General features: G+C 32.1%; 2 protein-coding genes across 3 annotated transcripts; one reads left to right on the top strand and one right to left on the bottom strand.

The window, feature by feature from the left end:
- Positions 1-1,361: 1,361 nt before the first annotated feature.
- On the top strand, positions 1,362-4,357 carry LOC103570187 (pickpocket protein 11). 2 transcript variants are annotated; one of them, XM_008547835.3, is made up of 8 exons: positions 1,362-1,749; positions 2,027-2,227; positions 2,344-2,592; positions 2,859-2,970; positions 3,235-3,511; positions 3,769-3,925; positions 3,998-4,081; positions 4,161-4,357. In XM_008547835.3, the coding sequence occupies exons 1-8, from the start codon at positions 1,529-1,531 to the stop codon at positions 4,267-4,269; spliced, it is 1,410 nt and encodes a 469-aa protein (XP_008546057.1). In that variant the 5' UTR covers positions 1,362-1,528; the 3' UTR covers positions 4,270-4,357. The 2 variants fall into 2 exon arrangements, with proteins under 2 accessions (XP_008546057.1, XP_008546056.1); XM_008547834.2 differs by having other exon boundaries at positions 3,998-4,098.
- LOC103570186 (huntingtin) lies at positions 4,329-15,318 on the bottom strand. The gene is made up of 10 exons (XM_008547832.2): positions 14,759-15,318; positions 14,502-14,685; positions 14,128-14,406; positions 13,927-14,068; positions 13,480-13,839; positions 12,718-13,226; positions 5,582-12,217; positions 5,119-5,282; positions 4,814-4,901; positions 4,329-4,562 (listed from the first exon to the last, which is right to left on the bottom strand). The coding sequence occupies exons 1-10, from the start codon at positions 14,839-14,841 to the stop codon at positions 4,437-4,439; spliced, it is 8,571 nt and encodes a 2,856-aa protein (XP_008546054.1). The 5' UTR covers positions 14,842-15,318; the 3' UTR covers positions 4,329-4,436.
- Positions 15,319-15,823: the final 505 nt, after the last annotated feature.

Below are 15,823 nucleotides of genomic sequence, written 5' to 3'. Positions count from 1 at the left end.
TACTTGACAGCAAACAAATTAAAAGCTGGTGCTACTCTCGGTACAAGTCGTGAACAAGCAGCCATTGGTTTGATTGCCATGTCGCCAGACCTATTACTAGTCCAATCATTTTACTTTTATTCGCTATTTCAAATAACAGTAGAAAGCTAGTATAATTTTTTTACTCATTCGATCATACAATAAAAATTAGTTTGTCAAACAAAAACTGCCCAAGAGTAAAATGATAAACTAGTACTCCTTTTTTTTTGCTAATAGTTTACTATCAGGAGCATTGTTCCAGCTTTGAAGGGGAGAAATAGTATATTATACACCAAGGAAAGAAAGTAGGACCAAATCCGTGTAATTGCCTATCCGGGCCGGACGTGGGTGGCAACTAAGGGACGTCTACCTTTTTTTGTGGTGTGCATACAACTTTTCACCAGATCTGTACCTGAAAGTTTCAATTGCTATCTTTGGTTATGAGAAGAAATGCGCATGCGCTAATTTTTATCATTAGTTTTCTCATAAAAAGAAAGAACGATTTTCTTCCTTCTGAACAAGGGAGGAATTTAAACTTTTGGTGCCGATCTGCTGAAAAATCACATGCACACCACGGAGGTCTGGCTTTCTTCCCAAGTTGTGTAATATACTTATTTGTAAAAAAAATTATTATGATTATAAGCTATCTAACATAAATAAATTGTAAAGTATTAAATTTATAGAATTACACAGTAAAACGAAATTTTTTTTTAAATATAAAGAACTATTTCTGTATCACGATTTGTCACGGCGGAAATTTTATTATTAGATAAAAATTTTGTAAATTTGAGTAGGAAAAAAAAATGTAATATTAATTATAATGAAAATTGGATGAATTAATTTTCGCTAATTACAATATAACAGCCTTATATACAGTAAATTATAATAATTGAAACTATTTTTTTAATATTTTTCAATACTGCCAAGTTTAAATTTAACTAACCCTGCTAATAATTATTATATAAAAGCAATCGCAAAACATATCATGTAACAATCTAATTTAATGTATTATATTTTGATAATTCTAATGATAATATAAATAATTATTGTTTTTTTATTTATTCGATGTTGCTTACAAGGAGCAAACCTATAGATAATTAGTGTCGACAAAGAGTTAAACTATACGACAACTCCCTGACAGCCCAAATGACTGAAATTTACTGTAAATTACGATATCAGAAGCTAAAACGTATAAATTAGAGAAGAAATATTGAGTCCGTTTGATTGACTTTCGTTGAATCATGATGAAAATTATATATAAGAATCTCATTAATAATCATGTATTTTTTACGCTGTTGACTTTAGTATCGTGCGACATGCAATTGCAAGTTTATTCAGTATCTTATCTGACAATCAGATTCAACGTTTCAAATATTTACAACCATAAATATTTATGTTACAGTTATAAATTATCTTTGCAGTCTTAGCATTATTCAGGCATTTAATTGTAGGTTTTTACTTTAAGAAGTTCATTTCTCATTAAAAATAGTTCAAATAATAGATTTCAAAAATGAAGGAAAGAGTAAAATCGTCAAAAATATTTTATATTAATGATTTTTATAATACAAAAAAACTGGATCATTCTAAACAACTTCCACCAATAAATGTAATAGGCATGAGTAAAATTCAAGCTAAAACGCTGTATCAAAGATATTTTATAGATTTTGCAAGTTCGTCGAGTATTCATGGCTTTAATCATATGACAGCACCTCGACGACATCTTGTTGAAAGGTACAATCTTTTAGTAAAACAATCACTAATTTACTACTTTTGCACTGAGAAATATATTTGACTGCAAGTAACCCTAGCGGGTTAGTTAAAGCTGGACCGTATTCAAGAAATCAAATTTTAGATTTCTATTGATTTATTAATCGATTTTTTTAGCTTATAGAAAAATGCATAAGACGAACTTTCTCAGAAAATTTTCAGAATTCGAGTCCCATGATACAAAACTCTAAGAGTTTTTGAAATCTCAATATAATTCAACATTTTTCTATTCATTTTATAGATTTCTGGCTGCGATGTTCATTATTGGAGCGTTTATAAGCTTGATATTCTTATCATTAACATTCTGGCAACGCTACCAAGATTTTTCTACTGTTATTGTACTAGATCATGAATATCGACGATTTACAATAACTAAACCAGCTATAGTAGTTTGTCCACTCGTTCCCATAGATGATGGAAAATTTCCAGATGTTTTTAAAAAGTATAATTATTTTTGATCAAAAAGTAGATTGAAGTTGAACTTTTAAAAAAAGAGCAGCCGTGCGCACGAAGAGAGATAGACATGCACATGGTTTCAACAAAATTTTTGCTTTACAGATACGGCTTAAAAGACACAGACGACAATCGGTACTTTTTCCATTTTATTTCTAATGCAACGTATTTTGACTTCAAAGAAACACCCAAATTTACGAATGCTGATCCTACAAAGTGGTTATCAATTTTAAATGATCTCAAACCTCATGTTAGCTATTTTAGTTCCAATGGATATCGGCCTACATGGATTGTCACTGAACGAGGTTTTTGTATGGCGTTTAATAATCACGCCAGTTTATACTCTACTATAGAGTGAGTAGGCAGTAATATTTCTTCTTTCGTAATTCTAAAATGTGTTGCTTAACATTTTCTTTCTTAAAGATCATACTTGTCCTGATTCATATTTATTCCGTTTTAATTCGTAATTAATTAGCTTGAAAGAAAATTAATTATAATTTTATTCAAAAATATCAAGAGTTTTCGCAGTCTGAAATTAAAATATTACAATTCATGGCCATATTCATTACATTATAGTTTTTGAGAAAAGTTTGACGAAATACAAGATTTTGAATTTTCAGATATTGGAAAAGTGATAACTGGACGATTGAACCTGTATCTAAAGTTCCATTTTATAATTATCAAAATCGAGAAGTATATGACACCGTAAAAGTAATATCTCACGACGTTACGGTAAATTAAATATCAATTATCTGAATATAAGCTTTCTCTAATCAAATATTGATAAAGGTATCAAAGCATCGGAAATACATGAAAAATACAATCATTTTTTTGCACACCCCGAACGTGAAGCGGAGATCTTGGGCTCTACTGTCAACATCAAGTCACGCGATTTCCTCACTTTAAATCATGTTTATAATTTATATGATGCACTGACACAATCCTTCGCCATGCAATATACTATTATATATATTATATCTAAATTTTTTTTCACAGTTCAGCATTAACCACCCTAGTGATGTGATAACTTTTAATAATAAATTTTACCAATCAACGCGACGAATTGTGTCACAATTATCACTCTTCGTCAGTGAGATAAGTAGTTCCGAACAAGTGAGAGAACTATCATTAACACAACGAAAATGCATGTTTTCCTATGAAGGAAGACTAAAAATGTGGCCAATTTACACTAAATCAATGTGTTCTCTTGAATGCAGATTCAATATGATATTAAAAATATGCAATTGTTATCCGCATTTTGCTAGACCTATCCGTAAGTATTGTAAAATCTTAATTTCTTTAAATTTACAGTCGGATTCCATTAACTTGGACAGTTAGTCTACGGAGGAGCAGAAATTTTCTGGAAATCCCAACTTATCGAATGCCCCTTCTCCTTAAATTACACGCATGCGCACTTACATTAATATGCATGAGCGTAGCTTATAGTGAGGGTCAAGATTGAGGGAAAGTTCCGAATTAATGGAATTTAACTGTATTAGGTTTCCAGAACTTTATGATTATTTTTTTCAGGCGGGATACCAATATGTAATTTTGAGCAGCTTCAGTGTATTGGTAATAATCAAGATAAAATTGTTTTATTAAATGAAATCGACTTGAAAAAATGTGGCTGCTATGGAGATTGTGACACAACACATTATGTTGCAGAATCATTATCAACGATCGAACTGTAAATAATCAAAGAAATTTTCAAAAATATAATTTTCTTAAGTAATGATGACCTGTTATATTTCTTTTCAAGAAAAAAAGGATCACCATTAGAAACAGTCATAACGGCTCCAATTATCTTTCCTATGGATAAATATAAACGCGAACAACTATTTGGGTATAATGATTTCTTAGGTAATTCAAACTATAATTCATTAAAATAAAACAACTATAATTGATTTATTGTCACTATTTAGCTTCCGTTGGAGGAGCAGCAGGACTTTTTTTAGGAGCGAGCGTCATATCCTTCGTGGAAATTTTATACTTCGCTACGTTACGTTTATGTTGGTACAAAAAGAAATTTAATGGAAAAAATAAAAAATAGTTCGCTCAGATGGTTTGTATGAAATGAAATCAGTCAATCGTTCAAAAAATAGTTTTTATTATTTCTGATATAATTATAAACAAAATAATAAATTAAAATAAATTTACTCTTTACACCTATACATAGAAGTTTTATATACAAATAATTATCACTGAAGATTGTAATTATTAATACTTTGTAAAGATGTCACAATTTCACTAAAAGGAGATGTTAGTTCTGTATCAGCGATTGAGAAGCATGAAATGAAAGCTTCTTTCTGTGATTCATTCGATAACTGAAAAATATTGATAATAATTATATTTAAAAAGTTTGGGAAATCCAAAAGTGCACGACTTTAAATGCTTATTTTATTGTTAATAAACAAAAAAAAATTTCCACAAAGAAATAGTTTCTTTTTTCATTGATTAACGGGAAGGTTTTTTAGTTTGTCTTGGTATTTTTTTAGGCTCTATTGCACTAAATAAATTTTTGAAGCTTAGACAAAAATTACGACAGATCTCCTTAAAGAAGAAAGAGTTGACTTACCATTTGAAAAAAGTCCAATGATGAAATAAATAAAATGTTTCTATCTTCACACTCGTCTTTGCCTATTCTTGATTGTATATAAGGAAATCTAAAAAATCAGTTTAAGAAAACACTCATTTATTTTTGTACTACATACCAAGAAATAATAATCGTGTCTAGGATCTTAGAATAAGAAAAACATGACAAAGGTATCATGGAACCCAGTTTTCTAATCAGCCAGTTGGTTGCTGACAAAATAAAAAATCATTGCCTGGTTTCATCTATTTTTATAAGTTTATTTTACTGTTTAAAGAATCAAAGGATACAATGCTCTGAGCCATGGATTCGTTGATGCGCTGATAAAGAAACACGACAAGCACCAAGTAAATGTCTGCGCAGGTAAACTCTGAATGAAATTGGGTAAACTGAATATAACCCAGTCTTGGAAAAATGTTAGTTGATCGACATTGCTTGCAACCCGTTCACAAATCTGCATAATTAGGTTCTCTTATGTTAATTGTATAAGAATTAAAAATTATTCAATTTTCCTAGGGAGAAGCTAAAATGAAAATGGTACTACGGCTGAATTCCATTAACTCGGACAGTTAGTCTACGGAGGAGTGGCAATTTGTTAGAATTTCCGAGTTGACGAATGCCCCTTCTCCTTTAAAAAATAAACTACACGCATGCGCACGTACATATAGCTCGTAGTAGGGGTCAAGATTGAGGAGAAGTTCCAAGATGGAATCCGAGTTAATGAAGTTCGAATGTATCTACAACTAATCTTACCTTAGAAACAATACTCGCAATCAATTTTTGATGTGGCTGCTGCGGTGATAAAAACTCACTTATGACTTTCGTAAGAATTTCAAAAGGTGGAAAAAAATCTTCAAGAATTTCTGTTAAAACATAGCAAAGTATCTTTACTTCGCCTGGATAACCTCTTTTTATCCTATCAAATATCGCTGATGTTTTTTCTATGGTCATCATGAGAGTTTCAGGATTAATGTTAAGAAGTAATTGTTCATTTTTAGATGAGGTTGTTTCATTAATACGACCTGCTGCTTCAGTATACATGCAGGTCAAAAGAAGTCTCAGAGCTGGTATGGCATAGAGAATATTGGGTTGCTTTAATCTTTCTAAAGACAACTTAACTATTTGGTCAGCTTCTCGTCCTGTAACATTTTTCGTCGCGATGAGTCTCTCGAAACCTTGAACAAGCGTTCGATGAAGCGCGACAGGAATTCGAGGAAGAGTAGTCAGTGTTGAAGCCAATTCTAAAACTGCTAATGATTCTATGTCTGATGTAGTTTCTTTTATGTGTTCATGAAGAAAATATATCAGTGCCCATACTATTTGCTGATGCTGCTCGCATTGGTTCAGAGTGATATCGTTAAATTGTTTGGCATCTACATAATTTTGAATGTAATTGACAGCAATAGGATGGATCACATTAATCGTTTCTTCACATTTTGCTTGTACTGCACTTTGTAATAAATACAAAATTCCGTGAAGAGTCGCGACTTGACAAGGAAAATACGTCAATTTCAAACCCTGATCAATTACATGTTTAATTTTTTCCAAACTCTCGATATCCAGCGGAATCAAAACAGCCGCAGCTTTACAAATAGCAAAAATCAATGAGTGATGCAGAATTTCATCGTCAGTTGGATGAAACTGTTTCATTTCCCAGCATGTGTCAAACATCCATTGAAACTGATTTCTTTCGACAAAAAGTTCAGAAATAGCAATAATACTTTTTACTACTTCATTCAATAATCTAGGAAAAGTATTTGCATACGATAACATCCATCGGCTGTAAAATTCAATTAAAAATCTGACACATGAGTCTAAATCAAGATAATTACTAGCAAGTGACTGGTTCCTTTTATCTTTAAGTTTGAGAACTGATGCTGAAAGTTTGTCTTCATGAAGTGAACATGAACACCACAAATGTTGAACTGAAAGTTGGCTGTAGGAAAAATAATCATATCCATTGTTGACCGTATCCCGTTCAATATTTCCTCGTGTAAATAAATGTTCGCAATCGAGAGGTTTCGTGACGTCTTTAAATAAGCAGTCGGACATATTGAATTCCTTCATGTACTCATACTGACATGAAAGAAGATTTTGCACAACATATAATCTTTTTGATGCTGTTTTTTTTAGAGATAGTGGCCGATCTCTAGTGTGATGCATTATACTGCTATTTATTGGATACCCTGGATAAAGAAGTAAAAGTGTCTGCATTAATAATCTAGTGATTCCTTGCACTGCAAGAATCGTAGCTTCATTATTTGCTACATCATCGATTCCATTTACTAGTTTATTTTCACTGGACAATGCACTCAAAACGCTGAGAAGGGCCATCCAGATTTCCTCAAACTGGTGACGAGATATCCATCCAAGCAGCGTAATCCGATGAACGAACTGACGTAACACATTCATTTCTTGTAGAAAATTTGAATCCGTAGTAGAAAGTAATAGAGGAAAATGGCACATTGTGGCACCGGAGCCTTGAATATGCCAGCCATGTTTCCATACAAGTGGAGGCGTGAGGGCAAATGAGTTCACTAATTCCTGACGACTAATTATCACAACCAGAGTAATTATAGAATTTTTAACAAAACTAGGAATGACTTGTTCTTTATTTTTAAATTCGGTTTTTTCCACCCAAGTAATTAGACTAGCCATCTGAAGACAGGCATCGGCAAAAACTTTCGTAGATTCATTTTCCAAAGCTGCTACCAAACTGCCCTTGTCTATTTTTGGCAAGCATTCTTGTTTGCGCAAATAACTGCTGGTTGAACTGAATGACTTTTTCGGCGAATGCCAAAACTCTACTAATTTTGTGAGAACATTAACAGCAGAGCAGACCCAAGTGTAGTGATTCGCATTGCCAAAAATTTGGCAAATATCTTGGTTCTGAAGAATCTTAATAGAACAATTCAAACAAAGATCTAAGTAATGAGGTTTAAAACAATCGATAGACTTATGTTTGCTTTGAATCATCCAATTTATAACTTCTAGACAAAGGGTAGAAAATTTAACAAGTTCTTGATTGAACGTGGCATCAATACACAAAATATCTTGATCATTGAATTGCCGGAGAGATTTCATGTACATCGTAACAGCCGGAATTATTCCGAATAGTTTTTCTCTATAAGTTTTATCTTCCATTAACGCTCTGAATTTGATTGCATACTGTATCGCTCCATCTTTAACGTTATCTTCTATAATAGGGTTATATACTACATGGGGGCTTGGGATTAATTCATTAATATACTGAACATGACGAAATAAACATTCTTTTGTAGACAGATAAAGGGAAGATAAACATTCGGAATATAATTGGTCCCCGTATTTTGACTCAGGAATATTATTATCACCTTTTATAAAAACAATATTATTAATATAATCTTTTAATGTTATTTGTACTCCAAGTTTTATACATTCTCGTAAAATTTTCAAATTAAATTCTTCAGACATTACAATTTCATCACAATTTTTACGACTAAGATTACTCAATAATTCTGCGCATTCAGAAAATTCTACTGGTTGGCTGGCCTGACTACACCTGAATCTCACTTGCGAAATGAACCATTTTTTATCCAACGGGATTTGCTTACAAGTTTGAGAATCGAAATTCTGTGGATGATTTTCTATCGGAAAAATATCGCAGAACTTGACAGCCAGCATATTGACAAGATCAACTAGTGTTTTATATTTTTTAATAAACTTTTCCGAGTTGAGGGTGTTCATTAAACCCAAAAACTTTTCCCGCGATAATTGTTCGAAAACTTGCTCGGAATTCAAACTTAAGAGAAGTTCAATCCTTTTACGTGAAATTTGGGCAGCCATTTTTGCAAGAGTTATTCGAGAAGAAGAAAGAAATGGTAGCAAAGTTAAAACTACTTCCCCACTTTGACTTTCATGCGCACAATCTAATATTTGTAATAATTTCTTCATGAACGATGGGTCAGAACGATATAAACATCTTGCAGAAATTTCTTGTACGAATACTTTACTGGCTTTGGAATTTTTCTGTATCACTGCAATCACGTAATCGCTCATGGGAGACTCATTTCCCAGATGTATGATTTCTTCAATGTGATTAATTATCAACCAGGAGAACGACTCGTCATTCGTGTTTTCGCAAATGTAATTACAGAAAAGTATGATTGTACATTGACGTGATAATTTCGATTCAATACTCATTATCTTGTCATTATTTGATCTATGGTTACTATTATTAACATTACATTCATTACGGGATTCTATTTCTAAAAACTTTGACCAAAAACTCATTTCATTATATTCCAAAATGGCCATCATCTGAACCCACTGAATTGCCAGAAACGGGTTGTGCTTTTTTGAAACATCTAGCATGAATTGGTTCAATTGTTTCACAGGATAAATAGTCTTTACTTTGACCATAGTCATTGCCGCGCTGGTAATTTTACAGTAAGTTCCAGATTCAAATATATGAATACATAATTTAATAAAAAAAACAAGCTCGTGAAAAAGGCAACTGTTTTTTTGGAGTTTCATAAACTTGTCACAATATTCCACAGAGTTTACGATGAGATAAATCTTCATAGCGGAAATTGACATAACCTTAAAAATAAATAAAACAAAGATTTCTTCTGGGGAGAGAAGACGAGATTCGGTATTGGTTGGATCAAATGGATTTGAAATATCGGAGTAAATTGATGGGAAATCAAAAAGATTCAGATTGTCAGTGAAGTCTTTCATAGACGCAGTCAACTCAGATAATCTTGTAAGAATATTTTCTTCTTTATTGTATGATACAAGGGTCAAAAAAATTATGTTAACTCTTCCTAACCATCGTTCAAATTTGAGTAAAGGATCTTCTATTACTGGTGGCGCCATGAAGAAAATTTTTAGTAGAGGATCTACAGGTCGCAAAACAACTGGAGATATTACGGAGAATAATTTTATAAGAGCAGTCATCACACTTTCGCATTCGACTTTTATATTTCCAGATGATAACGCTGGTAAAATAGCGTCTATGATCATCCGCGACCATTTCTTCCATTTTTCTTCGCCATTTTCATTGTATCGACATTTCTGAAGACATCGAGCTAAAAGCTCAAGTATTTTATCATGTTCTACAAGTCTTAGCATCATTGACATCAAATATTCTCGCGTTGTGTCCAACTCAGCATGATCTGTAGCACTTGTCAAGAATTTTGAACGCGTTAAGAAGATATCTTCAACAACTGGAATTAGCCCAGGAATGCAATGAGTTGCTGGAGGCTGACCACTGGCCATTAATCCGTCGCAAAGTTTTATAATTTCTCTGATTTCGATCACCATTTTGGTGTGAAATTTTTCGTACGACAGATGAACGAAGAAAGTAAAAATTTTCGGCAATAAATTATCAATCTGTAAAATTTTTGACTCTTCAATAAACGAGAATTGGCTCAGCACGAAATTAATAAAAGTTTTATCTGTGTCCAAAAGACAGTAATTTACATGAAATTGTACCAGTTGACTCAGCAAACTTAGAACTTGACATTGGCAAGACACTGAGTTGGTAGTCGTATATAAATTGAGAGATTTTATAACCATCGGTTCGAAAATACGGATAAAAGTTGCAAAAAATGCCTTTTGATTATTGGATTGAGTGAATGATTTAAATAACATCGCTAATTTATGATGCGAATCTTTTGGTTTCGTGATCGAATTTCTTGATTTTTCTACATCGCACTGATTATCCTTGCAATTATTTCCGATAGATTTAATAAACTCCGCCATCTGTTTTGATGATTTTTGAAAACACCTATCATACAATCTTCTGATATCTTCCGGACTTCCTTTCGTTAATTGATCTACACTTTTTATGTCCTCAAACTCACTCCATCGAACACTGAAGTTCATTTCAAATAAACTTTTGAGTAACTGCCGGACGCATTGAATCGTCATTGTGACGGAAAGAGAGAGCGTACTCTCAAGACACCGAAGAATTTCTTCCGCGACTTTTCGAGCCTCGTAGGTGCTGGAGATTTCCAGTATCTGTGACAAAACCTCTAGCGCTGCGTTCAATAATCCTAGATACATTTGGCTCGCGTCAGTATCAATAGTGGAATTATAATTCAAATGCGCGGCTTGTAAAATGTCGTACAATTTAACGTAATGAGGGATATCGTAAAAATAACTTTCAGACTCTTTGCCAAATTTTGACGAACTTGCCGGACCCTTTTCACTTCGGTCTTTAAGTTTGTGATCTACTTGGACTCCTAATTTTTTTCGGGGCGAAATTGACTGTATTGTTGGAAACGAAGCAAAAGTTGATTTATTGTATGAAGATGGAATTTGTATATCATTGATAACATGAACGTAAATCTGTATAAGTCTCATTATATGTTTGAATAGAAGTTCAAAATAATTATTGATCTCAATATTATCAAATAAATTCCACATTTTCAATGCATTATCTACTGTTTCTTTTTTGTCATTGACGTTAATTGTCTTTATTTGTTTCAATGAAATTCCTGACAGCAAATTACCAGCTAAAATAATCAAATGTCTATGAGTCGCTAAGTCTAAACTCACTGGATCTGAAACAACCAATGAAAGAATGAGAGACAAAAGTTTTACACTGATTGGCGATAGAGGGTCATCTAATATCGAAATATCGATATTGTTATCGTTGTTGATGGTTCGATTGCTTGAATACAATATTGAATTTCTTTTACTCAAAATTTTAGGGAGTTTACAGTCCCATGCGCCAGAGTACAAAGAAGTTGGGTAACTTTGACTTAACTGACATAAAGTCTGAAAGCAGCCATAGGCCAAATACTTTGACGAGTGCGCGGGTAATTTTTCAACCAATAGACTGATCACTATGGAGAGAGAATTTTCGACTTTTTTTCGACGATACGGACTGCAACATTTGTCCAGATAAAAAGAGTAATAGGGCTCTATTAATCCACTTACGAAAAAATTATACTCAACATTGTAAGTTGGAGTTTCCATTTGATTTGCTGAAATAACACGATTCAAATATTGTTGCTCTGTACAATATGAGGCCTTACGAATTACTTCGTCTTCATATGGGTTTTTATAGTACGCAACTTCTACAAACTTAACAATGGCATCACTTGCTGCTTGTCGGACCCGCGGATCCTGGTCACTCAGTAAATTTATGAATGTCGACAGAACGTCCTCTTGAAATTGAAAACTTGAGGTAAGATAGTTTATTGTGATGTAAGGTAATTCACTTAGTACCTGAACCAGATTCATTTTTACGAGAAAATACAAATTATCTGACAGTGGCAATAGTCTGTAGATTAACGTAATTCCTTGAATGCTATCTGGAGATTCAAGAAGAGATAATAAGCAAATGTTGAGAGCTACAAGAGCTTGACGACAGGTTATTGCGGATTCATCATCTAGAGCCTGGAGAAATTAATTTATTTAAAAATAGTTATTGCTAATTTGAATGGTTATCGAAGGGTTATTTTGAATTTGAATAGTTGTAAAAAGATACTTTTAGAAATTATACAGTAAAAAATATGGTGTATGTGTTAAAAACATTGACTTTAACACAATATTTTTTACTGTGTATAAGTAATCTTAAAAATTTCTTTTCCTTATCCACGTTCTAATTAGCAAATTGTCTTAATATTTTTTAGCAGGTGGTTTTGTACAACTTTCAGACAGTAATATTCAGAAAAATATTATTTGAGTAACATAAACAACAATATTATACATATGCTAGATATGGGATTGATTTTTAGATGAAAACGAAATTTTAAATTATTCTTTTTCCGCATAAATGGAGTTTCTAGAATGGAGTTAGATAATTCGCTCATTAGAACGTCGTTATATTTTTTAAATAAAAAACGATCCCTTCATTTTTACGTAAGAATCAAAATATTCTTACGTAATAATAATACCTTTGCAAAAATGCCAATTAAATATTCCAACTTATGAAATTCAGTCTCTCGTCCTTGTGAAATTCGTGTTCTAAACTCATTATACGAAACTCGATACTTTATGTAAACTGTGTTCAACAAAGAAGCAACAATCATAGAAACATTTCCGCGCAACTGTGGATCACAATGTTCGGCATACAATAGAACATCTGAAACCATTTGGCCATCTGTTTCGTTTACATTTAATTTTTTTTCCAGTCTTTTAAAAAATATATCTGGATAAAGTCTAACTATAGCACCAATGCACGTCAGAGCAAGTGATTTAACACTAACTCGGAACACCTCATCAGGAACCAGCTGCCCTGGTGTTCCTCCAAGTAAGAATGTCGACGCCAAATAACGACAACAATATTTTAAAGGCACATCCGAATCATTGAAAGATCCAATATTCAATTTTGTTTTTGTCTCAGCTGTATCGTTCATATAATTCAATTCACTAGATTTTGATAAATTAACATCTTTTACATTTTCTGAAATCCAAAACAATTCGATACATACAATAAGTTAGTAACTTTCTAAAGTCTTAGATTTATTCGGATTTAATTAACTCCTATCGACCAATGACTTAGCGTCTGTTATAACATCACTTAGAGAACGACAAACCTTAATTAAAGAATTGTAGTAACTTGAGATTTTGATAGTATCACTGAGTTAACGCAATTTAACCCGAACCGAAAACTTGAGTAATGAATATAAATAATTAAATATTTAAAATACTCTTACCATTACTCGTACTATCATTTGAAGGCAATCTAATAGTTTCTTGAACAGAAACAACTTTACTGTCACCGTTGGGAATCCCATTGCGAGAAGTAAGTAAAGTAAGTAATTCTTGATTGTTGGTACGGAAAAGTTGAGCTAAAGTTTCTAAACCGGCATTCACAACATTGTGGTCCGAATGCCATTGGATAAAGCGTAAACATAATATATATATTTGAAGAAGACTATCGAATTCATGAGTATAAAACTCTGAATCATCGTTATATAAATCATCTATATAAGGTAACATTATTCTAAAACAAATTAAAGACCCTACGACAAGGTGGGATTTTTCTTCAACATTTGATATGGTTATCAGTGTATCTGGAATCAAAGAATGTAATTGAGTTTTTTTATGGTGTGTTGCGATGGTAGCATAAAATATAATTTAGTTGTCACACATTTAATTACCTATGAGATAACGTAGAACATAAAACAAAGATATTTTAGGCTTTGGACAATAAATACACGTCGTTAAAATCATATTAGCCGCATTCCGCCGGAAAAATGCGTGCGGCGAAGATAAATTTGGATAAAAAGCTTTAAGTAGAGTCTAAAAAAAGTAACTCCCTTGACTTATTGATAAATTTATAGGTTTTTCTTTACATATACCTTCACATCTCTATCAGTCATAAATATCCCTAAGCTCTTGAGGATCCATGGCAAAGATTGAGATAACGTTTCTATTAACGACTCTTCAGTTCTTCGAGAAATAGCTTCAATACACGGAACTAAATTTGAAATGTACGGTTTCCCTTTGGCAGGTTTTATTGTATGACTTAGAAGACCAAAGTGACGTAAAGCTGCACGTAGAGAAAGACAATTTCCATTTCTATGGATTTCATTATAAAATTCAAACTGAACTTTTAAAATATTTCCATCAGATATCGACTGAAATAAAGTAGTAGTAAGAATAAGTCATACAGTTAATTCTGATAGATAAAAATTTGGTCGCATGAAATAGTTGATAAAACAAATAAAATTACTCTGATTATTTTATTAAGACATTCATCAGCGACAGTCCTAACATCTGCATCTGCATCAGCACAAACATCCAGTAAAGTTTTTATTGACAAACTGAGGACTTGGGAAAAATTACGTGCGCTTCTGACGGATGGACAACTGATCCCATAAACTATTGCTGAGCAGTAACTCATCTTTTCATCCTTCCTGTCATCAAATATTAATTTAATTATTCATCTTCTTATAAATATAAATTTAAAATTCAATTATCATTATTTACCTTAATGGCTGATCAATATTCTGACTGTCCTGGTGCTGATTAAGACTCTCTATAGCCTTCATAACACCGTTTAAACTCGACATTTTTAAATTATTGATATCGAAATTTTCACAAAAATATTTTTATCATCATTTACCTGACTTTTAAATTAAAAGAATAAAGAAATGACTACTTGTCAAAGAAAAATATCGCAATTGAAATCATTATGCGCCTAAAGTCGTCTCAGTCTGAGCCGTAAAAAATAAAGTGGGAAAAAAAATTATGTATTAAATTATTATAGTGGGGAGATCTGTTTTTTCAAAAGGTTTTATTTACTTTGTATTAAAATATTTGCGATAATTATTTTGTAACACTGAGTATTTATTATTATCATAAAAAGATAAATATTATGATAAACTTCGAGTTTTAATATTATTTATCAGATATGTATTTTAAAATATTGACTTAAATAAAATAATATTGTGGTCATTTTAATTTGGAGCGGGTAATTTTAAATAGTTCTTTTTTTAAAGATTTTTAGGCTAAATGTACTCTCTAATGAATTACGTCATAAACTATGTATGTAAATAGTGAACTATAATCTATTTCCAACATATACCTGTGGAAATTTATTGGAAAAATTACTTGCCGAATGCTTCTTTCAAAAATAACTGCGCATGCGCCGTTAATAAGTACCCTAATAAGACAATTTACTTAGAAAAAGTTACTTTACGAAAGCTTCCTTGAATTTTTCGTCAAATATGTCTGTCAATTTTGGACTTTTTTGTTTTTGATGTCAATTTATATACAACTTGCTATACAATTTGACATAAATTTACTACCCAAATTAGAAGGCAAATTCTCTTCAAAAGAAAAGCCCGAAGTTTTTTCTTCAACTTTTGCTGTCAAATTGTTGGTAAATTCGGGCAGCAAATTTCGGTAATTTCACTTGTCAAATTACTGTCAATTTCAAACTTAAGTGTCTGTCAGAAAAAGTTTTATTTTGTCGAGTTCTACAAAAATCCGTGTTCATGTGGCAGCGCCACAGAAGGTAGACTTGCCATCAATTGAAGTCAAATCAAGGTG

The sequence above is a fragment of the Microplitis demolitor genome, chromosome 4, assembly GCF_026212275.2.
Source record: "Microplitis demolitor isolate Queensland-Clemson2020A chromosome 4, iyMicDemo2.1a, whole genome shotgun sequence".
Taxonomy (NCBI): domain Eukaryota; kingdom Metazoa; phylum Arthropoda; class Insecta; order Hymenoptera; family Braconidae; genus Microplitis; species Microplitis demolitor.
This window is presented reverse-complemented; position numbering and strand designations above follow the sequence as displayed.

Excerpts from the sequence above, each read along its gene's own strand:
- LOC103570186 (XM_008547832.2), bottom strand. The coding sequence starts at position 14,841 with ATGTCGAGTTTAAACGGTGTTATGAAGGCTATAGAGAGTCTTAATCAG. Across the intron at positions 14,407-14,501 it reads GTCTTAATAAAATAATCAGA|TCGATATCTGATGGAAATAT; the intron begins GTAATTTTATTT and ends ACTTTATTTCAG. Across the intron at positions 14,069-14,127 it reads TGACTGATAGAGATGTGAAG|ACTCTACTTAAAGCTTTTTA; the intron begins GTATATGTAAAG and ends TACTTTTTTTAG.
- LOC103570187 (XM_008547834.2), top strand. The coding sequence starts at position 1,529 with ATGAAGGAAAGAGTAAAATCGTCAAAAATATTTTATATTAATGATTTT. Across the intron at positions 1,750-2,026 it reads CGACGACATCTTGTTGAAAG|ATTTCTGGCTGCGATGTTCA; the intron begins GTACAATCTTTT and ends TTCATTTTATAG. Across the intron at positions 2,228-2,343 it reads TTTCCAGATGTTTTTAAAAA|ATACGGCTTAAAAGACACAG; the intron begins GTATAATTATTT and ends TTTGCTTTACAG.